A 25279-nucleotide genomic window follows, 5' to 3' on the forward strand; every position below is an offset into this window, starting at 1 on the left:
TCAAACACTCTGGGGCTGGAGAGGGAGACAACTCGCCCATGCATGTTCGTTTCCAAGCAGGTTGTGATAAAACTGGTGACCTGGTAAGAGCCTCCAACGGGTTGTCTTTTATTTCCTTTTTACCTGAAATAGACAAACATGATCTACCCCACCTACAATGATAAATCAGCCACAAACCCTGAGCTAAGCGAATGACTTTGGAGAAAGCAAATATTTTTTGTAATAATCACACACCATGCAATAATCAAGAGACAAAGAAATTAGCAAACTCTTCAAGTTACATTCACAACCCCACCCCTGGCATTTACTTGAAAATATCTAATACCTTCGAGGCAAATCACTGACGTGGCTGAACAACCTTGACTGCAATATTTAAGGATGCTGATAAACCCTAAAACCCTTACGGGACCATTCCTGGCTGGAGATGAAACCGTGTTTCTTGTTTCTGAAGTTGGGAGTGCTTAATTATGTTTAACAATATCAGTTATCAATAAAGTATGCACCCATGTCTGAACTCAGTTCATCTTTTTCTCTGTCATTCTGGGTGTCCGGAAATCTGTCTGAACAAGGTTGGCAAACCTTTTCCATGACAGTCCAGAGAGTAAATACTTTAGGTTCTGCTGGCCACACTGTCTTCATCACGACTGCTGTCACAGCAGCACAAAAGCAGCCGTGGATGGTGAGCAGGTCTGTGTTGTGACAAAACTTTATTTATGGACACCAAAATTTGAATTTTATGTAACTGCTTTTTGTGTTACGAAACAGTATGCTTTGATTTTCCTTAAGCCATTTAAACATGTAAAAACACTTCTTTGATTGCAGCCTGCCAGAAACAGGCAGCAGGGCGGAGCTAGCCAGCCAGCCAGCATTGTCCTTCTCTGGTTTTGACTGACCTGGGCTCTGTTAGAGCCATGCAAAGAACATACACTTTTCCTTTCACCCGGGGAAGCCAGGCAAGATCCTTAACCTTCCCAGGTCCCCATTTTTCCTCTCCAAAATGAAGATAATCAGAAGGTCTTGGTGAGAGTCAAATGAAGTGATGTATAGGGACAGACGTTCCAGAAGAATCCAGAATGGGTTTAGCTCAGGAGGGATTTGACTGCTGTGTACATTCCAGTTCTCATTTGTTCCCCTATTTTCTGTTTTTCTATCTGGGTTTTTTTTGATCTCCCTTTCTTTGTATTTAATCTTCCCACATACAACCAACTCAATAATGAAGCCTGAGAATAGATGTGCTCTTGATGAAGAGAAAACCAGCCCCCTCCCTTGACTTGAACCCTCCCAGGCTGACCCTTGACCTCTTGATGTCATCGGTGCCTGAGCTGGTCCCTGGAGGGCCAGGTATCAGCTAATACTAAATATCAGGGAGAAATTAAGGAAGCCACAATTGATGCATCAAGCTGGATGCCATCTCCCTGGGAAAGCATCCTATTAGAGATGGGGGGTCTCTTTGAGAGGATTTACAGCAGAGGCAAATGTCAGCGGCAATTACGTGAGTGCAGCTCATCTTTCTTAGCAGGACTGCCACCTACTCCTCCCCCTGCCTCAGACTCCCCAAGGTTTGCAATGACCACAGACACTGATCACAAGAACCACACATCAAGCCTCCTCCGCCAAGCTCAGCACGTCCCACAGGCTGGAGGGGGGTGGAGAGGCATCTCTGCCCACCATGCAAAGAAAAATGAGTAATGGAGCCCAGGCATCACCCAAAAAAGGATTCTTCCCGACTGAAAATACCCAGAAGTTATTTTAAACAGTGTCTATTGCTTCTTGAGAAATGGGATCAGACATTCACCCATATCAAATGCTTTATATCAGATCTTGAGAATACCCAAGGAAGCCTATTTCCACTGGCCAAGACTCCAAAGTTGAACAGGCATCGCAGAAAGAGCTGAGATGCCCCAAAGGCGATGCACCCTTAGAGTGAGGAGTCAGTGTCCAAATCTCTGCCACTTAGTGGCTTGTGACTCTGACTCACCTCTCAGAAAGAGCCTACGGGTGTTCCCTAGATAACACGGAGGGTCCATCTGAAACAGCAGCTGAAACGGGGAAGAGTGTGGTCCTCTCCAGTACTGGGCGGCTGGCAGGCGTCTGGGTAAACACCAAGGGTTCACTTCCAGGATCAGGCCCTGTGCCCAGGATAAGACGCGCACCAGAAACACGTGTCCATGGAACAAAACCAACCTACGACTATTTCAAACCAAGATCAAACACATTTTTAAAACTACAAGACACAAAAGAACATCATAAATTAGAATTAGGAAAATTTAGAAGGCAGATGACAAAACTCAGGAAAGAATGGAAAATGAAAGAAAAATAATTTTGGAAATAAAGAACAGACTAGAAGGAGCACAAGATCAAATCATGGCAACTTGTTTCTTGAGGGAAATAAAAGGGGGAAAACAGGGAAAAAATAAAACTCAAAGAAATGAAGAAAGATGAAAAATATTCAAGAGAAAATGGCAAATATTGAAAATAAGCAAAAAAGGTTATATATACAGATAACAGAATCCCTAAAGCAGAGAACCAAAACAAGGCAAAAGAACAGATACTAAAAAACTACAATTCAAGAATACTTCCTGAAATAAAAGGGGATTTGAAACTTCATATTGAAAGAGCAGAACTTATACCTGAGAAGATTGACCCAGAATGACCAGCACCAAGAAATTCTAGTAAATAGTGGACATTTAAAGAAAAAGACAAAAGCCTTTAACTGTCTGGAATAAAAGCATATGACTTAATAAGGGAAAGAAATTCAAATTGTCATCAGACTTTTTAACAGCAACACTTTACACCAAAAGGAAATGGAGTAACATATGTAAGATGCTCAAGAAAAGAAGGTATGAGCCGAAGATTTCATATGTAGTAAAACTGACCTTCCAGTGTAAAAAGTGTTGGCTCAAAAACTTGGGAGTTTCCCGGGTGGCATTTGAAACCAGCCCCCTGTACACAGAGGACAAGGAGAAATAGTTCCAGGGTGGGGGTGGCTGGTTTCATAGGCAACGGAACTTACCAATGAGGCTTGTCTTGGGCACCATAGGATGGGTCAGTCACCACATCTGCCCACCAGAACCTTCAAACTTTAAAAGAGGCTTTACCTGGGTTCAGTCACATATTCACCTTAGATGTTATCAGCAACACCTTGTCTCTCAAGGCTGCGTCTTTGGAGCGGCTTCTAGTGCAGAGAAGGCGAGTGGAAGGCACCTCCCAAACACAGGAGAGGGATGGGGAGCCTCTGATTGCCTGCGTCCAGCTCACAGGTCGACCAGTGGTCACATCCTCCCAATGACGTCCTCCAACAAGGCACAGACGATTGTTACCCACATGCAATAGAGTCCCCACCCCACTTCCAGTTCTGTCTCCTGAAAAGGTCTAGAAACAATAACCTCAGTAGCTATAAGCATCACTAACAGTCAGAGAATGTGGTCTTGAAATACGATTTCTCACCCAAAGAATCCAGGAATCCCCAGAGAAGTGGCTGGTGGCGTGTCTGGTTCTGGAAGCATGCAAGATGAGCCTGAAACATTTCGTCCTACCAAATAGTGAGGAAGCTACAAAAAAAAACATCACTAGTGTCACGTCAGAAGGACTCAGGACCCAAGCTGAAGAAGCTTCCACCCACCAAAGATGGGACAGCTTGAGCTTCAGGGATAATAATTGCAATAGAATAAAACCCATCAAATAAATATAAATCCATAGGTTTGTAATGATATTTTAAAAAAAAGATTGGTCACCCTCAGAGGATGATAGGAATCCCACTTGTCGCCTCGGAAACTGGTAAGTAAAGGGAAATAACCCAGCCTTCCTCCTGCCTTTGCCTGTACCACTGGGTAGCCAAATGATAAATGAGGGTATCTCTTTATAAGAGCATTCCAACTAATAAATGAAAAATAAATTACATTTTGCAGCCCCACAAAAAGAAAAACCGCCAGACATTATGTCCCTCCTATGGTCATACCTAAGACTTACCTCTAGTCATACCTAAGACAATTTCTTGCATGAGAAATTATCCTTTGTAGAAAGTACAATGGTGTAAAAACTCATTAGTACCTTTTCACTGATGTTATATATGTGTATTACAATACCTGTTATAAGAATTAAGCGATTCTGCAATTTTCAAATGCATGAACTTATGATAGGTCTTATTTCAGATTGGATCCCACTCAAAGACCCCCAGCTGAAGGCTCGGGGCACCCACTGTGTGGGTGAACCTTGCAGCCACTGAGTGCCCTTCCTGCTCCCTCCTGAGACAGGCCTGCGTCCTCTGAGACGCAGGATGTACCTCTGAGCCCCAGGGCGAGGTCTGGCCTGGGGGCTTCTGGAGACGAGCACCAGGCAGAATTCTGGCAGCAGGAGGAGCAGCAGGAAGGAGAGAATTCACACACGTGAAAGTCGACCAGGCAGATAGATTCCCAGGGGAAATACCGCTCATCCAGAGGCCGCCCTGAGCATGGAAGGAGCACTGGACTCAGAGTCAGGACACTTGGAGTTTTGACTGCCATTTACTGGATTTGTGACCTCAGGTCAAGTCATTTAACATTTCTGAACTCAGCCTTCCCAGGAGTATAAAAGGGCTAATAAGACCTGCCCTGCCTACTTCCCAAGGCCGCCGCAGGATCCGATGAAAAATAACAACTGGCATCTACTGGATGCTTGCCCTGTGCCAGGAGTAGGCCATGTGCTCTACATGCTGTAGTGCCTCTTAATGCTCCATCAGCCCTCTGGAGTAGCCTCTGTCCCTCTTTTACAGGTGAAGAAACCAGGACTTGGAGAGCATACATAACTCGTCCAAATTAGGGCTGGCATTTAAAAGCAAGCTGATCGACTCTGGGTTCTGTGCTCCTCCTAACTACGATGCTGTACTGCCTCTTGAAGCATGACTCTAAAAGAACTTCGTGTCTTTAAAACTGTACAACAGAAGATTCACAGCGGGTACCACTTGGCACCTACAAAGCAACATCTCCACAAGCAAAGCAGAAGGGATGCTTCAAGGACATCTCCAAGCAGAGACTGAAGGATGCAGGGAGGCTCGGGGATATATATCCTCCAAACCCTCAAGAGGGGACAGACTGGTAACTAGCAGGAGAGGGCACTGCATCCTCTCTCCCTGGCCCGAGAGACAGTCACAGATGCTCCATCTGCTCCGGATAGGGGGAGTCCCTGGGAGTTTCCAGGGTTTTAGAGGACAATCCACCTCTTGTAGAGGAGATAAGAGGAGCTGAGGGCACAGCCTCAAGGTCCTTTGTCACCCTTCTGGTGATTGGAGACGGTGAGCCACCCTGAGGGTCCCCACAGTGAGCAGAGAGCATGCAGTGCTGGAGTCAAAGGGGCATTAAAGCGCAAGTCAGGACACTTGGGTTCAAGTGCCAAGACCTGGTTTCAAGTCCAGCGCTAACATTAGATAAGTTGTAAGGCCTTGGACAAATCACTCCACTGTCCAGACCAGACAACCTCCAAGTTTCCTCCCAAACATGATTCCTACGGCTCTACCTCCTCCACAGGGACAGTGGAAGGGACTCGGCTCTTACGGAGTGCCTATTATGTGCAATGTACTGTCAGAGTCTTTTAAAAATGATACTAGCAGTAACATAACATTATCAAGAGCTTAGTGTGGGCTGGGCCCAGTGCTAACATGCCTTATAATATTAGGATGAGAAGAGTTACCCAAAACTTGGAAACAAGACAAAAAGCTCTTTCAAAGTCACATTAGAGGACTGCCTAAGAAGAAAAAGTCACTGAATCCTTTTCTTACACCAGACTGAGAGGGAGCAGGGGAGGGGTGGGTCAGAGCCATTGAAGAGAAGAGAGAGGTCCCCTGGACACCCAGAGCTCCACAGAGGACCTGGGATTCCACATAAAGAGAAGCAGCCAGAGATGCACAGGGAGTTTTCACAGTGGGTTGTGGACTTCCACACAGCGGGATGGAGGACAGGCCTCGGGAGAACAGCGGAGAGGTGGCAGGAGGGCCTAGGATGAAATCCTTCTCCTGGCTAACTCCTGCTCAGTCTTCTGAACTCAACTTCACCATGGCTTCCTCAGGGAGCCTTCCAGGACACTTTGGACCAGGTCAAGTTTCCCTGCTCCATGTTCCCAAAGCACTCTGCCCTTTCCCTCAGTCACGCGTGTCGAACTGTGGAATGTGTGACTTTGCCTCCGTGAGGGGAGGGACTGTATCCCTCCTGAGTGCTGGGAATCCAGCGTGAACCACGTGGTATCTGACACACACAGACATTCAGCTGATAGTCATAGGCTGGGTGGGCGATGGAATGGGTGGGTGAGTGGGTGATTCGAAAACCCAGATGAGGGCAACGGGAGGAGGATGTTGCATTTAAGGAAGAAAGCAAGAGTTTGAGAGAGAACAGAATCATATAAAAATAGCATATCATCTCACTGGAATTTCTTGGAATTTTATTTCATTTTACCATGCAAAGGCCATATATGCTTTCTGAAGGGAAATCAGGGCCTAAGAGGAGGAAATGGTATCACCACTTAGATGTCAATGAGAAAATGCATTTGCTGGCTAACTCAAAGTTTCACAGTTTATTTTCAACTCATCATCTATTTTAAAAACTACTCACTTGGGTTTTGCCTCTGGCTACCCACAGTTCATCTTTCCTGACACCTCAGCATCCCCTCTTAAGCTCCTCTTCACAATTAACCTCCAAAATAGTCCCAGTTCCAAATATGCTCACCTACTGTCTGCATAAATCATCAGAATACCTCAAAAGTCTGTCATTCCTTTTTTAAAAAAACATTTTATTTATTTATTTTTGGACAGAGGGGACAGGAGGGAGAAAGAGAGGGAGAGAAACAGTGATGTGTGAGAGAAACATCGATCAGTTGCCTCTTGCACACCCACAACCGGGGACCAAACCTGCAACCCCGTGTGCCTTGACTGGGAATCAAACCTGTGACCTTTCAGTTTGCAGAACCATGCTCAACCCACTGAGCCACACCAGTCAGAGCAGAAGCCTGGCATTTATGCATTCATATCGTACCTCCAAGACAGTTTCTCACACCACTAACAGTCACAAAAGTCCTTAGTCAACCCATGTGCCTTGATGTGGGATTCAGAAAATGTGCTGAGTCATTGCTACGCCTTGTTTACCCTTTGTTTTCTGTTATCAAGCCAGATGTCTTTAAACTCATAAAATAATGTATCTCACACATGGAACAAGCATTAAACTAGATGCTGGAGATACAAAGATGAATAAAATACCAGCAAGAGAAGAATATGTTAGCAAATACTGTCAAGAGTGGGAAGTCGGGGTGCAGGCGGTGATGGGGAGACTGCTTTCCCAGGGGAACGAGCACTAACTTCTCTTATGGAAAATGGGACTCAGAGCCCTGGCTGGCGTAGCCCAGTGGATTGAGCGCGGGCTGCGAACCAAAGTGTCGCAGGTTCGATTCCCAGCCAGGGTACATGCCTGGATTGCAGGCCATGACCTCCAGCAACCGCACATTGATGTTTCTCTCTCTCTCTCTATCTCCCTCCCTTCCCTCTCTAAAAATAAATAAATAAAATCTTAAAAAAAAAAAAAAAGAAAAGGAAATGGGACTCAGCCCTGGCTGGTGTGGCTCAGTGGATTGAGCTCGGGCTGGGAACCAAAGTGTCCCAGGTTCGATTCCTAGCCAGGGTACATTCCTGGGTTGCAAGCCATAACCCCCAGCAACCGCACATTGATGTTTCTCTCTCTCTCTCTCTCTCTCTCTCTCCCTCCCTTCCCTCCCTAAAAATAAATAAATAGAATCTTAAAAAAAATTTTAAAAAAAGAAAATGGGACTCGTGTAATTTTTGTTGCCCTCTTTTCAATGGAAGGAATAAAAACCAGAGCATAGCCAACTAAAAAATAATAGCATTTTTCACTCATTAAATCATAAACAGTAATATCTAGTGGTGAAATTTTGTCACTGCTTAGCTATCATGACCCCTTTGGAGAACAATTTTTACCAAACTTTTAATGTGTTTATGTAGTCATTCTACTTCCAGGTATCTCCCCTGGAGAAATACACATGTGTGCAAAGAGGCCTGAGTAAGTAAGTTAATGGCAGCATTCTTTATAATAGTCAAAGATGGGGAGCTATCCCAATGTTCCTCAGTCAGAAATACTATGCAATAGTTACAGAGAATGAAATAAATCCTTATGTACTGCCGTATCTGCTGGATAACTGAAATTAAGTGAAAATACTGAGTTGGAAAGTATTACAATTTCAATCCATTGCTGTTAAAAAATAAGACAAAAAAAAATTTTAATGCGTGCATGTACCTGTAATGAGCAAAGTTGTTTTTTTCCCAACAGGCACTCCCTACCTCCCCTCCCCCTTCCTCCTTACAAACTGAATGGCCAGTTTTTTCTCAAGCAAAAAGCCAGATAGCTACGCGCTCAGGGCCAGCAGGCCCCTGGGATGAAGCGTGGCTGGTTTTATGAAAAACCAGTTCTCTTTGCTGAAAAACATGAGGGGAAGTCTGCAAGGTGACTGCTAGGACCACTCTCTCCTTTGATCTAAAGGTAAAGCCTTGCCAGGCAGGAAGCTGCTTTCTCCCCAGCCCCTTCCTTCCAGCTTGGAACGCTCTCATGTTGGGTGAAGATGTAGAACTCAAGGTACAGCAGCCATTTTGTAGCCACGAGACAGCGGCAAAGGGAGCGACAGACACACTGACCAGAGATGGGTATTGCTGAGCCACCAAATGGATTCTGGAGCCAGAGAGACACTTCTAGACTTCTTAAACAATAAATGTCCTTATGATTTAAGCCATTATTTTTAAGGTTCTGTTTCTTGCATCTAAACACATAATGGATTCAACAACAAAAACCTACTAGCAAGATATATATCAAACTGTTAAATGAGGTTCCCATAGGAAGGGAGGGAAAAGACTCACTTTTTAAAAAAATGTTTTTTCAAAAAAAATATATTTGAGTACTGCTGAGGTCAAAGACTGGGTGGGGGTGGGGGTGGGAGCAAGGAATACAGCTCAATTTTAGGAACCATGCATGGCCTACATGTTTTGGGTTCTAGTTTGCCCTGTATTTCCCCAGACCCTGGTTCACGTACTTTTTCCCTTTTTACTGTGTGTTTTGGAAAGCCGCTTCAAACCTTGCACAGAAAGACTATATAAACAAAGAAATGCAACAAAGGGTATAAATCTGTAACAGAAATCCACCTCCGTCTTGCTAGATGTGCAGAGTTCGAAAGGCACAAAAAGAAAAGGCGAGAAGGAAGAAGCATCAGCAAAAACAAGGGCATGGGGGTAAAAAATAGCTGGCTTATTCAGGGAAATTTCAAATAGCTCACTATTTCTGAACATAAGGTGAGTGAGACAGGTGAAGAGATGCGAAGAGGCAGAAATAATGGGCCCTCTCTGCCAAGCGCAGGAGCCTGAATATCATTTCGTACCTGACCGTGGCCATGATAATGATCATGCCAGCGACTAACATCCACTGAGAGCTTGCTCTGGGCCAGGTGCTGTTCTGAACCTAATAACTAGTCCTACAAGGCAGGTCTATTTTTATGCTCTTTCCATACATGGCAGAACTGAAGAGTTTGGGAGAGATGAACTGTGGAAGGATTTTAAGCAAGATATCATACCGAGACTTGAATTTTTAAAACACATCTCTATACATACTCAAAACATTTACCATCAAATGAGATACGTCTTGGCCTGAGTTCAAAATAACCGGAGTTTGCAGGCAGGGACACGGACGGAGCCTCCCAGGAGCTGGACATTGATTGCTGAAGCTGGCGAGGCAGCCGAGGTTTATTACAGCAGCCTCTCTTCTTTCTGTATGTCTACGTTTTCCACATACATGTTTTAAGAAACCCCTGGCTGCAAACAGGACGTTTCCATGCAAAATGTGAACTACAAAATAATGAGACCAGTTAGGGGATTAACAGGTGAGAGCTGTTGAAAACCGGGGAATGGTAGGGCAGGAGGAAAAAAAAGGATTTGTTGAAAGAGGAAAAAAAACCCACCGCTTGGTAACTAGTCTTGGTTGGCGGGGGTTAGGGGTCAAGAAAAACCTCAGGTTTAAAGTCAGTCTTAGGTATGGAGGGTAGGTAACTAGGTCAACGGAGGAGCTGTCAACATTGTAGGGAATGCAGAAACGAGACGGGGACAGCAGAGGGAAGGATTGGGAAACAGCATAGGAGGTGCCACGTTTGGTACGGCAGTGGCGTGGGCCTCTCAATCATCCCTTTCATGCAAAACCCTTGAGTGTATGCCCCCAATATAAACATATCTGTTCATAAAATATATATATGACCTACGATAGAAGTGCATTATAAAACAAGTACTTCTGCATAGCATGCAAGTTCTGTTTCCTCTCCACAATCTAATGGGCTGCAATCCATTGTTACGAGTATGCACTGCCCGTGTTACTTGTAATAGCCAACATATGGAAGCAACCCAAGTGCCCATCAACAGATGAATGAATAAAAATGCTGTGGTACATGCCTACAATGGAATATTCCTTGACTATAAAAAAGAGTAACATTTTACTATTTGCTGACAGTGTGGTGGACCTAGAGGGTATTATGCTAAGTGAATTAAGTCAGTCAGAGAAAGACAAGTACCATAGGATTTCACCTCCATGTGGAATCTACAGAACTGAATGAACAAACAAAATTGAAACAGACTCACAAACAGATTGTCAGAGGAGGGGGGACGGAGTGAAAAAAGTAAGGGGATTAAGAAGCACAAACTGGTGGTGATGGAGGGAGACTTGACTTGGGGTGGTTGAACACAATACAATATACAGATAATGTTACAGAATTGTACACCTGAAACCTACATAACTTTATTAACCAATGTCACCCAATAAACTCAATTTAAAAATGTATTATAAACAAAAATTTAAAGAGTACACATAGGTAGTTTATAAAATAGTCACAGGGATGTAAATTACAGCATAGGAAATATAGCCAATAATATTGAAATAAATATGTACGGGGCCAGGTGGGTACCAGGAATATTGGAGGAAACACTCTGTAAAGTATATGATTATCTAACCACTCTGCTGTGCATCTGGAACTGATACAGAGTAATAATGTAAACTGTAATTGAGAAACAAAATTGAAGAGAGTATGCACACCCTCCTTTGAAGACCACTCATCTGAGTAGGGATGAGGGCTTTAAGATCAGATGTCCAACCTCTCGGAACCTCAACTTACTCCCCTACAAGAAGAAAATACTCCTTTCTCTTACAGAGAACAATGAGAATGTCTTGAGAAGACATGTTTACCCTGATGTCAGCACAAGGAGGGCACCAGGGGCTCAGAAACGCTGCTCTGACCCCACCTTCTCCCCACGCCTCTGGTGCCAGCCCCCATCTCCTCCGGGTAACAGAACGGACACCACTTTTTGTCTTTGGCGTAATGAATTTGGAGACGGATTGAAGTGAGATCCCAAGGAAATGAGGAGCTGACTGCAGGTGTAAGCAAGCACTTCATTTTCACAGGCATCTGCCTGCCTCCGCCCCATTCCCAAGCTCAAGTGTAAACATGCCAGTTAGGAACACTGCAGCCGGCCACCTCGTTCTGTGCAGGCCTAGCAAGGGTTCCAGAACCTCTAGGAAACACATAGGCAGTAAGGCGAGACTTCCCGCCTGCAATTTGTTCAATTGGAAGAAAGTCCCATAGACGCCTGTTTAATGAGTGGGAATGAGAGGAGATGAGTGGGATACACTGGACTTCAACTTGTCAATTCATCCCTCCAGGTAAACTCAAGTACATCCTGTGGGCCTCTGGACAGCAACCTGTCTCCTCGCAGCTCAAGATACCCCCTTCCCTCAAAACGCAGACACGAGCTACAGTCATGCTGACTTAGCCAGCTGAGAATTGTGCGAAGTTGTTCACGATTGCGGCTGTCGTCTCTTCGAAGAGGTAACTTGGCAATGGTTACAGACAGTGGCAGCAAGAACCTGACTCCAATTCCCAACTTCCACTGAGGATAAAAAGAACACAGAGAAGCAGGATTGGTAGCATCTGGAGAACAAACAGCACATTTACCTATTTGGGGATTAGAAGCGGGAATTCTTTACTCTGCCCCTAGAAGGGTCATTAGAGTTAAAACTTAAACTCTGCTCCCATCATTTTCTCTAGAATGGTAACTGCCTATAAATCTTTCCGCCCCTGAAGACGATATGCAAAACAAGCACATACAAGGCTTGGTGTCCTTTCTGAAACAATGGTCTAGCGGAAGCTCAAGGCAAGGTGCTAAGAACACACAAAAACTACAAAAAGCTTTCTTCCTTCAATTACTCTCACGATCCAATGCTGCCCTCTAGCAACCCGAGAGAAATAAGACGAGTCCACCGGAGTGGAGAACTGAAACGTTTAGCACTAGCGTTCTTCATTTGGAAGATGTTGGTACGAGAGGAGGGGGCCGAGGAATGGTCTCCAGAATCGCACAGTAGCCCATCTTAATAGAAAATGTCCTTTCAGAAGGATGCTGGGGCACATTAACACACTCCACGAGCACAGGGCTGCTCTAGGTCATTGCCGACAGACCCGGAAGGGCCTCACGGACACTGAAGCCTCCCCTGACCGGCTGTTTGAATACAGTGAAGTGGGAAGTGGGGTGTATTCCTTCTCTGGGCAGAGCCATTTTTTGTCACTGAAAAACTTCCTGCTCTCACGTGACTTTCCCATGTTTTAGCAAGGTGGTGGGGTTAAGAGCTAGACCAATTTGATACTTCTCATACAAATGCTTCATAAATACATGTACAGGGGTCAGTTTTTCCCATGAAATGTAGGGACTAGTCCACAGCAAGGTTATTGGACAATTAAAAAAACTCTGGAATCGACTGTCGACACTGGAACTTAAAGGAAACATTTAAGTTGCAGTAAGGAGTATTTCCAGGAGGGGGAGTGGCTAATAATCAGTAGGACAAGTGCAACAGGTTTTCGTGTGCCTCCTCTCCCACAATCAATCACCAACCATTTGAAGTACCAAGACCAGAATAGTCCACAATCACTTTCCCAGGAAATCTTGGAAGTTCAAATTCATTCTCGGAGATCTCATCACTTTCATGTCCAGCCAATCAGAGCCTCTGTTAGTTGTTACCCTGAAACAGGGAGGCTCTATCTATGGGAAAGGGGGAAACACCATCAGGGTTAACTGTGAATATGGCAACATCTGCCCATGATATGCTGGCGACACACAGGTGTTTCCAATTTCTCATGCTTGGTGTTAAAAGAAATGCATCCAAGTCAGTGTGTCTGAGTGTAGGTGGGGAAGGAAGAACCACATACATTTATATTCAAACAAAAGTTGCTATGTGTTTATTAAAACATTTCTATTAACTTAAATATGCACAGCTGGCTCAAAGCTCATTATCCACATATCACACGTTCTGGAAAGTTTCTGCGAAGGTCTATCAGGACGGGCTTCTCCTGTGACTTGACTGAACCTGAGGAGAGAAGAGGAGAAATTATACACTTGATCTGTAGCTGCTGACCACGAACACGCACTAGCAACGTAATTCTGGAAGGCGGGATGGCTAGACTGCATCCCCCTCCGCTCACGCTTTAACATTCTTCTACTTTGAAAAAATTTTCTATTTAAATCTATATGCACTCCCAGAGTCTGTCTTCAACATTATGAATCTCAAAGATCAAATCAGTCAGCTGTGATAAACAGGGGGCAGCTGCAAAGCTCAACCTCCGAACTATCACCAGCTATCACTCAGCTCGAAGACCAAGCCACGGGAGAAGGAGCATGAGCTACTGCTCTAAAACTAATGATCAGACGTTGACTAGGTCTGTGACAAGCCACTGTTAACTAGCTACAGGGCAAGCCACTTATAGACTCTCAAGAAAACATATACAAAATAAGAGGCTCTGAGCTCATGAAAGCTTTAATTATGTATGAAGATACTTTCTCACTGTTCAGTCTATGGTCCTTTGTGGATTAAATGACCAGTAATTACAATATTAAAGAGTGGAATTCAGAAGAAAAGAGCCAGATTGTTGTGATTTGGAGTAAGGAATTCCCAAGGAAGCCCTGGCTGGTGTGGCTCAGTGGAGTCACAGCTGAGTGCTGGTCTGTGAGCCGAAAGGTCCTGATTCAATTCCCACTCAGGGCACATGCCTGGGTTGCAGGCCAGGTCCCCAGCTGGGGGCGTGTGAGAGGCAACCAGTCAATGTTTCTCTCCTTCTCTCCCTTCCTCTCTCTCTAAAAATAAATAAATAAATTTAAAAAATTCTTTTAAATAAAAAGAAATTCCCAAGGAAGACTCAAGTCCAACCAGGCTCTTGCTGATCTACTCCCATCCACTCTGCTGAGACCAAGACCGGCTAACGCAGTCCCTTCTCCACCACCGACAGCAATGGGTGTGACTGTAAAACCGGGGAAGCATTTAAAAGGGATTTTCTTACTTCAGATAATCTCTTCAGAAGTCTGAGTATGGTGCAACCTGAAAAAGTAAAAGACAAATAATAAATAATCCAAACAAGTTTCCAATTACCCGAGTACTGTCAGTCAAGATCACAGAATGGTACTTGGAATTCTGTACTTGGGGTGGGGGGGCGTAATCACAATCATTCTCCCCAGGCATGCTAGGGTAAGACTGCTCAATCTGACATTCTGAAGGATCCTAATGCCAATACCTCAGATTTTAGGTAAAGGCGTTAAGCTTGCCCCAAAGCCTCAAACTGGGGTCCATGACACACGTGGTCAGCCATACCCAATAGAAATGTCAGTCCAATCTACTTGTTAGAAACTCTCACTAGAGATCAATACTCTGGTGAAGATTCCAATGTCCTTTGGCTTACATAACGCAAAGAAAAATTCAGTTATAATAAACCAGAGCTTTGGAAGAGACTTTCAAAGTGTAATAAGACTGCATTCTGTATAATCTCCAAACTGAAAGAATCACCAAAATGATCTGAAATAAAAATGATGGCATATATATAATATTCCAGGTATATAACCAATTTTCCTTTCCAAGTAAATAGAACTTGAAACCATATTATTGTTTGCTATATTCTCTTTTTACAACTATATCCTCAACACTCAATTTACATGCTCTTTCTTCACTCCAGATTTCATTTTATTTGAAAGCGGCCTTCCCGAAGCATACAAACATAACCACGGCTGCCGTGCAGCGTTCACTACCTACACTAGGGAGCGGGGAGAGGGGGCTGTGATTTAAGTCCCAGGGTTCTGGCTCTTCAGTTCTCCCTCAGAGCCACCTGTCACCTCTATCTCCTGGCAACAATGCAATTAGATTTCACTTGTTCCTTGCTTTACAGCTAAGGATATTGAGTGCAGAAAAGAGCCGGGCAGAGCATAACTTCTGGATATCTTTGTGGTTAACATCTTCAGTTACAGCTTACAGCTGCAGGGAAAGAAATATTTTCTCTTAAATCTAATGGAGTAAATAGAGAATCGCCAAATCAACAAAGGTTAACCTAAACATAAGACACCAAGAAAGTGGCAATATTATTAAAGTGGCTACTTTTCCTCAATTTGATATTCCCAAAATACAGCTCTAAAAAAAAAAATTCCCCAGGTGAATTTTCCATTAGTGACATTTTATGGTAGAAAAATGCACATTTTGTTCGATGAAATGTCAGGCCTACACTCTACAATTTATTTAATAACTTATCATTGTAATCCATTCACTGTAATCAAGGTAACAAACAGTACGTAACTGGAAAATCGGGAAATGTAACAACCGCACCTCTTCACATTTCCAAAAGAAGATTACAGGTATTTCTGACTTTTAAGCATAAACAATACCTACCTATACAGCAGGGCTTTGCCCTTTTCATTCCCCAAAGCAAAATATCCGCTTCTTGGAGAAAAATCCATGGTATGAACAAGAGAAATAGTCTTCTTTTTAATGACTGGGAAGTTTGAAAATACTGTACAGGAAGGAAGGTGAACCTGCAACCAATAATAAAAGCTTTAAATTGTAACAACTGGGAACTCAACTTTCTTAAATTTCAATCTTCATTCTATCTTTTAGCTGGAACAAAAAGTATATTTTGATTATAGTACACGTTCATGTAGCAAAATATTCCAAATTAACATTTGATTTTTCAATGTGCTATTAACTGAGAGGAAAGGAGGAGAAAAAAGTCTTTTCTTGATGTTTTTAATGCAGCATCTAATATGAAGCCTGGGGGATTCAAGTGTCTGCTGAATGAATGAACGAAAGTGAAAAGTCAACAGCAATACCCATTAAGGCTCTGAGTTAATGACCACAGTAAAGAATACTAGAATTTGTCACAGGGAACAGATATTTTACCCATTATGAAGGGTCTGATTTTATGCAACTGAAGCCTAGGCAGAGTCATACCAAGTATTCCAAAGGCCTATAATTTCCTTTTCCCACTTTATTTTTCAACTATGTGACACATTCTTTGTCTTTTGCAACCTCTTAATGAGGACTGAATCATGAAAACCTAGTTTTTCAAGTGAAACTGTGTTCTGATTTAGAGCCAAAAGCTCACCTCAAGGCCAGGCCGAAGCACAGAGGGACACAGTCTTCCTCTCCAAGGAAGCCTGCTTCTGGGGAAAACGAGTCCAAGTCCAAGGCCAGGTGAGGCCAGTGCTCACCCAGTTTGCAGACAGATAAACCCAAGCACAGAACCTGTGACCTTGGGGGGGGGGGGGAGGATTTTAGTAACTCCCATTTTCAAATATTCTCTAGCTCTTTCAAGAAATACAGCACCCTCACGTTCAAATACAGCATTATCATTCAGTTCTTTAGCTTAGTAATCTGCCCTCCTCCATATTTTAGATGAGACTTTAAACCATCCAATCAAGATGATTCTCACAGACAAATACCATAATATATGTACTTGTCTATCAAACAGGTTTCACAGGCAATCACTTAGTAGGTCCTACTCCCTGATGTATTTATTGACCACTGTGTGAAGAAAGGATAAAGTCTAGAGTGAATCCCCATGCCATTTCCAGTTATTCTCAGCTTCTCCAGCAGACAGGTTCTGACAGCACAGCATGGCATCAATGCAAAGGCGTTAGCGATGACAAGAAATGGTCTTCACCCATTAACGCTAGGAAGCTAGAATTACCCAATTTCATCTTAACTTTTAAACTTCTTAAAACACCACTCTGAACAGGTTCTTTGAAAAATTTAAGTATAAAGCAGACTAGCATTTTAGGAGAGAAACCACAATAAGGATATTGCAAAATGTATTTACACTTAGTTTGGGAATGCAGAAAGCAGGAGTTTCTGACAAGTGGTGTGGCTTCCTGCTTTGCTTAAGTTATTAGACGTCTGCGTCCTCCAAGCACGCACCAACTCTGAACAGGTGATGCAAGGCACCCTGGGAGCAGACCATCAGGAAATGCCCATTGCTGCAAGTGCCGAGAGCAGAACGGCCCCGCGCCTGCCCTCTGCTTCCACCTCACATGTAACCTGACTGTGCCCACACATTTGCTCAGTAACGTTCTATCAACATGACTTGGAAGTTTAGGAGCTGTTTTTCTGACTCTTCCAAAACAAAATATACCAGAACCAACCTTTCTACTTGAATGACTCCTCAAAGATAATATTATACCACCCTTTTTATTTTCTGAAATTGGAAAAAAGACAGCCTCCTAATTTGGACTCATGTAACTTTATGCTTAAGTCAGTTATTTATTATAAACAGGAAGTGCCCTACAGGACAAAAATTGGGCATAAGACACACAGCACTTTTTTAAAGCCTATTTTTAACAGAAGGTAGCTGTGTTTTTTGTAGCTGGATAAACAGAATACCAGAAAGACTGTGGTAAATACACACACTTACGAAGTTTACAGTGTAAACCGTGCCCCCTCGGATGTGCCTTCATGCAAAAAACACCCTCACACCCGTACAAAGTGGCCAGGCTTTCCCAGTGTTCTTCCTAATGGAGAATGAACACTAATTTATTGAGAACCCACTTTCCTACTTTATCTCCTCTACTGACTTGGCTATTGGGGGCCAAAAAAACCCTGTTTACAGTGTCCTCCCCCGTGACTCAACTGTGTCTGTATGTGCCGAGTCCCCAGTGTGATCTCTCGCTGCATTAGCACATCTCCCTGCAAACCACAACCCCACCTCATTAGAAGGGGACTGTGCTAAAACCTCTCTTCACAGCCGTTGGATTAAAAGCTGTAACTGAACAATTAAGAAAAAGGCCCCAAAAGCCCAAACATCTTTACCTTGGAAAGCTCCCTTTACCTTGAACCACATTTCTGTCATTATGTTTAAGGGCCCAGGTACCAAAATTCAACAAGTAAAAGCGCACTCATCCTTAACGTAATGGGTAAGAAGTTCTACAACTTTCTAATACATCCAAGGTTACAGATGTAATAAGTTTAGCTTCTGGGTCTCCTACTGGTGCCATGGCTTAGATTTCTGTCCACTGCACTGTGCTGGGACAACAGCACTGTTTGGACCATTGTAAGAGGCTGCATTTAATGGTGCTAACGCTGTTTCACTGCGATATTCTGAAGCTGCTGTGCCTGGCTCCTTCCATGAGACCCTATGGCTAACTAACATCTAAAAAACGGGATTCAGCTGTTACTAATGAATTCCTTGTGTGATTTTGCCACTATAAAAAACCATTAATGCTGCCACGATTACTGAAGCAAACTAGGCAGAACTACTAGGCGTCTTGCAGAATATATTATGCCAACGTGAGGCAGATCCCATGGTTTTATAAAACAATTTACTACCATGAAAATGATAAAAGACTAATATGTACTAGTCTGCCACTCCCATTAGAATGGAGATTTTAAACCTGACTTGAATTAGAACCTTCCTGTTTATTAAATGAGTCATTCGACAGAGAGGCAATAAAACAATGCCGTACTTTTCAAACACTTGATTCTAGCAGGATCCTTTCCCCTCTCAGAGAAGATGTTAGGCAGCATGCCAATACATATCCGGCGGCAGCGATGCTGCTCTATGTGATGATACAGGTGGGGCTCAGCCTCCTCCTCGACCTACTTGCCATCTCAAGTCCTGTGCACGTTCTAGGGCTTTGAGGAATTCAAGAGAAACACAACTGAAGTGCTAGAAGAAATATAGAATCTAGAAGCACAGTTCTGCCCTTTATTAGTTACTAATGTGGGGTAAGTTAATGATCTGACAACTGTTATTTGACTCAAAGTTTTTTGTTTGTAAATTTTTGTAAACTATACACTATTAAACAAAGTTGATAAAGTATGCAAGACTCTTTGCTGGCTGAAAGAAAAAACAACTGTTCCTGTAAAGTGCTTACCACCCGGTGGTATACACGCAACAGCAGCACAATGCAATACTGCTACTCCAAGTTCTACACCTTCTTATAAAACTGGTGCCAAGAGCAAATAACTGTTAAATGAATGAAGAAACTGATTCTGCCCAAAGGGAAAGAACTTCACAGAGATGCAGTGACATCTAAACTGAGCTGAAACTGGGCAGAAGAGTTAACATGGGCCTGAGGCTGCTAATCCTTAGAAAGGCCTACTGACAAGGGTGGCCCTTGGATGGTGTCTGGGAACTTGAATGGTCAACAGCCCCCTACACCGATCTGAAACTTCCTCTAAATGACAAGGACGGCTCACTGTGCCTAAACCATCTGTACAAGGTGGTCTACCCTGAACACCTGCGTGTACTTCCAGGAGCCTGGATTTTTGGTGCATGCTGGGCAGAGGGCACCTATATGATCACCCCCCAATAAAATGCTGGCACCAAGTCCCGAATGAGCTTCCTTAGCACATGTGGTCACATCTCATTGGAGGAATTACCCACGTCCTGTGACTCCACTAGGAGGGGACTTTGCCCCATGCTGATTTTGCATCGTATTCTTTCCCCGAAATAACCCTTAACCACAAGTACGACCATACACTGAGTCCTGGGAATCCTCCTACACAATCACCCCAATTTGGGAAGGGTCCTGGGGACTCCTGGCACAGAGATATATTCACAAGTACTATTCTAGCTATTTAAATTGCAATCTTTTTAAACAATTTATTTTCAAAATCTAGGACTTGCCTCCTAGATTTTGCCTCCTTTTAAGACAACAGGCCTTAAAAAAGGTCTTTTCCTCTAGGAAAAAAACTGTAGAGGAAAGAAGTACTTGCCTTAAACATATTGCTTACTAATATACTGAAAGAAACCTCTGAAATGAAGAACAGCCACTTAAGAAATGTTAATTTAACAGCACAGCTTTCCCCAAAAAACTGACATAATACAAATTTGGTGGCTATTGTGCACCTTTCATACAACACCCAAAAGCTACAATACTAGTAATTTCTACTAGTCAAAAGAAGCTACTTTTAAAAATAATCCAACATTCTTCCTTCCCTGTTATCTTTCCATGTCTTCAACTTAAATTTTCATGTTACCAATGATAAAAGGAAGGGTAAAGACATATTACCAATCTGACTGCTTCCTTCATTTTCTCTGAAGCAATTGCCAAGATTTCTGTGGTAGGATTGAAGGCCAGAGAAGAAACACCTGTAACCAAGTTCATTATAGCCTTTATCGGCTTTGGGTTTGTTTCCTGGAGACAAGAATCTTGACTGTATATGTTCACCACTCCACAATTAGAACTGCAAAGAGAAAAGAGAATACCATGGATTAAAAACAAGCCTATCTGAACATCTCGCCCCACCAGCTCACTGCTTGTCAGCCTAAGCAGCCATGCCTGCAGCTGCTGCTCGCTCTTCCTCCAGGGGCTGGGGAGGCAGTGAGACTCTGCAGGGACCCGGAGTCCCTGTGACCGACTCTGCCACTACCCCACTACCCTTGGGGAGCAGACCGGGCTCACAGTGCCTGCCGCATCCCGAGTTCCTCAAGGAGGGCCCCCAAGGCAGCGCTGCTGGTGACCCTATGTCCAATGATCCCCGCACCCACCAGAGGCCAGCCTGCACTGGATCTGGAGAAAGGACTGGGAGCCTAGGGGTGGCCTGGCCCACAGGCGTGGCTCTCCGGGTGGGCCTCCCTGCACCACTCCTCATGGGCTTCATTTCGGAGCTACACAGTGTGTCCACGTGCGGCCTCAGTTTCCAGTTTGGCCCCCTGCCCCTTGGAAAGGGTTTTCTGAGGCCGGGATCTTAGTCCATTGTTTTCACTGACCCCTAAAGAGGCCCAGAAAGCTGTGCCCTTTTGTGGAGACTCAACAGCAGTTAAAGAAGGGCATAAGCGAAACTGGAGAAGTGGATTATGATGAGGAACTTGATGTTGGAAATACAGTGATCTGGAGCAAAGGAAGTAAAAGTCAGGCACCGGCATTTTATAAAACGTTTCCAGACGACAGTCCTGCTCAGCAAGCTGCAAATGACTGGCTCACCAGATATGGACTGTTCATTCAAACAAAGCAGTTCTTCACATGAGGTCCCTCTAGGTCCACTGAAAGAACAACTTTCCCCACTATGTTCAGCATCCACTAAACGAAATAACCCCACTTGTTTATAAATCTGAAGTCTTGTAGATCATGCTATGAATCCATAGTTCTTTCTATAATGAAGACTGTACTTGTCTAACAGCTTGGAACTTTCATTCGCTTTTCTGAATCCTAACCTGACTGTCAAAACGCCCAGCTCAAGTGCCAAGATCTCCAAGAAAACCTTTCCCAGGTGTGCATTTGTAACAGCCTTCCCCGTTCCTTAGACCTGAAAAAGCACTGCCTGAAATAAACTGCAGCCCATGACGAGTTGCCCTGTAAATGGAGACACGTGTGTGCCTGTCCTCACCACGGGACAGTGAACTACAAGGCGATGAATCCCTAGTACAATGCTCAATAAATGTTTTTATGAATAAGAAAACCAAAGCAAAACACATCACTGAATAAAACAGGTTTTTCTTGCATTTTGAAACATACCTGCCCTAAAGATTCTGCAGATGAAGCAAAAACTCACTTTTTATGTTTGGGAGTACTAAAATTAAAGGACTATTAATTAATTCTAGGTCCTAAATCAAAATAAATTTCACATTTTGCTATAGCCCCGAATTATCCAGTGTTCTTTTGAAATAAAATCAAAATATTTGGGGGGTGGGTAGTATGGAGAGAAGACAGAACTGGGGGCCAGACGACCCGTGCTCCAGATCCAGCTCTGCCAATGACCAGTTAATGAGCAACAACCAACAAACAAAACTGAAATTTCACCCAACTGACCTCTGTTTCCTTAGCAATACAATGACTGAATTAAGGAAAAGTCTGTCACGCTGCCCTATATGGAAGCCACTAGACACAGGTAGCTGCTGAACACTTAAAATGTGACTAGTGTCAACTGTAATTGAATAAAAATTAAAAAAACAATACACTGGAACAAACAAGAAAATCTCGAGTAAAACTAAAAATAAGTGACTAGTATCACTAAGAAACTAAATTTGTTATTATAATTAATTCAAATTTAAACAGCCACATGTGGCCAGTGGCTATGGTGATGGACATTCAGGATTAAGCTGTAACACCATCCAGAAACTAAAAACAGATATACAAACAAATGGAGCAATGATAGGGAAAGGACAACCATGATGAGAATAAATACTGAAAATACCCTCGAGTGCGAGGGTGAAAGAGAAACTTTTTGGTAGCTTCCAGTTACAGAAGACCTGCTTCCATGCTCCAAATGCAGTTAGGTTGCTGAAATCACAAAATTCCTGAAGCAGCCTTACGTTAAGAATTTAAAACCCAGATTTAAGTAAGAAAAATGGAAATCTTAGGAACTTTTAGAGATTTAAGAAGATAAAAGACAAAGCTACATAAAAGCTGAAGCACAGAATGACTGAAGTTGATTTTCCAAGGGGTTATAGAGACGGCACAAAAAAAAGTCATACTCGAGACATACTGGACTCTGTATTTTCTCTACTTCTTATAAAACTTAATTTACAAAACTCCTACTAACTATACCACTTATGTACTTGAACACGCGAACACTCAGAGGTGTACCTTAAAAAATGTAGCAGGGTGGTCAAGAGCCTGGGCTTTGGAGCCAGACTACTTGGGGTTGTGTTCTTGGCTTTACCACTTACACTCTGGATGACCTGAACCAAATTACTTAACTCACAGTGCCTCAGCTTCCCCACCTGTAAAGTGAAAATAATAATACCTATACTATGCAGTAGGAACTGAGAATGAAATTAGTTTATGTATATAAATATATATACACACAGATATACACGTAGAGTTAATATGCGAGGTCTGTCCAGAAGGTATCCAGCCACGTAATATGAAAAATAGACATTTATTGAAAAAAATAAAAGATACAAGAAACATTATATATTATAAGACAATAATGCCTTAGTCCCCTTCCAAGTAGGCACCTTGGGACCTCACACAGTTCTCCTAATTGCCATCAGCTGCCCCATCGTATTTTCCTGAATCTCACCAGTGGTCTGAAATCTCTTCCCTTTCAAAGGTGATTTTAAGTTTTGGGAAAAGCCAGAAGTCTCAGGGTGCCAGATCTGGGCTGTAGGGGGGCTGAGTCACCCAGGTGATTTGATGTTTTACTAAAAAACTCCGTACAAGATGTGATGCATGTGCAAGCACATTGTTCTGATGAATCTGCCAATCACCAGTTGCCCACAGCTGCGGCCTTCTGAATCATCTGAATAGTTTCTGCACAGGAATGTTCAAGCTTAACGCAAAATTTGATGCAGATGTGTCACTTTACTTGCTCAGTCATTTTGAATGTGACAACCACACAGTACACACACTCCCTCAACGCCGTCCACCACTCCCACTGATTAGGACAGTGAAGTTGTAACTGTTCATGCACGCACATTCCAGTCCCCTCTCCTTGGCTGCCAGGTTACAGTGACATGCAAACCATTCTCGCAGTAGTGACAATGGCTGAATTTTTTTCCGGACAGACCTCCTATATTATATAATATATATTATAAATGTACACACATACATATATGGCCATATATGAAAAAGCCCTGACCAGAGTGGATCAGTCAGTTGAGCATTGTCCCACAAAGCAAAAGGTCACCAGTTCAATTCCTGGTCAGGGCACCGGCCGATGCCGCATGTTCAATCCCCAGTCTGGGCGCACACAAGAGACAACTGATTGATGTTTCTCTCCCACATGGACATTTCTCTCCCTCTCTTTCTCCCTGCCTTCCCTACTCTCTAAAAATAAATAAATAAAATCTTTTAAAATTCAATTAATTAATGAACTTAAAAGAACAGTCCTTGGCACATGCTGATGAAGGCTAAAGTCAACATATCTCTAATCACTGCATAGAACTTTGATTTGTAATATTAAATACATACATATGTATCTAAAAATAATTTGGCATTAACCCACAATTCTCAAAATGGAAAGATGCCCCCCCGCAAAGTGGTTTGCAGCTTGCACATCCCCAGTAAAGGCAAGAGCCCAAACTACTCGGTAAGATGTAGTGACCATCATACAGGCCACTACACTGTACTGACCTGTCTCATGGCTGCAAGATGAGACATTCCTAACTTCAGGGTAATCGTAGAAAATAAGGCAATAGCAACAAAATACAGGGATTCTCCAAGTCACATTCTGGGGCCATCTTACTTGGTGACACACGTTCTGAGGTCATGGGGGCCATGCACACGAAGGGCTGTCACAGGCAAGGGCGAGGAGAAGCTGCGCTGCTATGTCTCCAACAGCTCACCCGTTCTTCAACATGCAGTGCTCTTACGTAGTGATCACTCAACTGTTTCTTTTTCCCCCTGACTGATCTGTCAGCCACATAGGGAGTCACAAAACAAAACACACTACCTCATTCACAGAAGATGCAGCAAAAGTACAACATTGCTACTGATTCCACCCAGTGGAGTGAGAAGGGCACTGACCTGAAAAAGTAAGACTCCACTCAAGACCCCACTCTGTCAGTGTTTTCAAGTGTGAGTGTGACAGAACTAGCAAACCTATGTTAACTAAGGCCATGAAAGACGACAGTGTTCTCTATTTACAACATCCCTAGTTTCCCCATTTCCCCATTGGAGCAAAACTGCGAACAGAAAGCATCCACCTTATGCCACAACCCTGACTGAGAAGAGTTAACAGGTGCTAACAGAGTTCCGAAACCAGAGGAGGAGTTAATTCCCAGCAGCAGCGGACAAGACACAGCGGTCTCACACCAGCACCAGCAGAGGGAGGGAGGGAGAGAGACTGTGTTTGCGGGACGGGGAGGGAGAGGAGGAGAGGGACGAGAGAGCCAACACCCAGCCGGCCAGGTGGGTTCGGTCAGGCCTCTGGCTCCTCCACCACCAGTGACTGTTTCCACCTCCCTGATAACGCCAGAAATTCCTTTACCAAGTGTTAAGGCCTTTCTTTACAGGTTTAACAAAAAATCTCACAATGCTCTT

General features: G+C 43.5%; 1 protein-coding gene across 1 annotated transcript in view; it reads right to left on the reverse strand.

Moving 5' to 3' along the window:
• Window positions 1-13258: 13258 nt before the first annotated feature.
• UTP18 (UTP18 small subunit processome component) overlaps window positions 13259-25279 on the reverse strand; it is a 36597-nt gene continuing 24576 nt past the window's right edge. Inside the window, exons 11-14 of the mRNA XM_028521055.2 lie at window positions 20363-20537; window positions 15747-15889; window positions 14377-14414; window positions 13259-13409 (exon numbers count right to left, since the gene is read on the reverse strand). Of these exons, the coding sequence (XP_028376856.1) occupies window positions 14378-14414; window positions 15747-15889; window positions 20363-20537 (355 nt within the window). The 3' untranslated portion in view covers window positions 13259-13409; window position 14377. The remainder of the gene's footprint in view (window positions 13410-14376; window positions 14415-15746; window positions 15890-20362; window positions 20538-25279) is intronic.

This window comes from Phyllostomus discolor, chromosome 8 (assembly GCF_004126475.2).
Source record: "Phyllostomus discolor isolate MPI-MPIP mPhyDis1 chromosome 8, mPhyDis1.pri.v3, whole genome shotgun sequence".
Classification (NCBI taxonomy): domain Eukaryota; kingdom Metazoa; phylum Chordata; class Mammalia; order Chiroptera; family Phyllostomidae; genus Phyllostomus; species Phyllostomus discolor.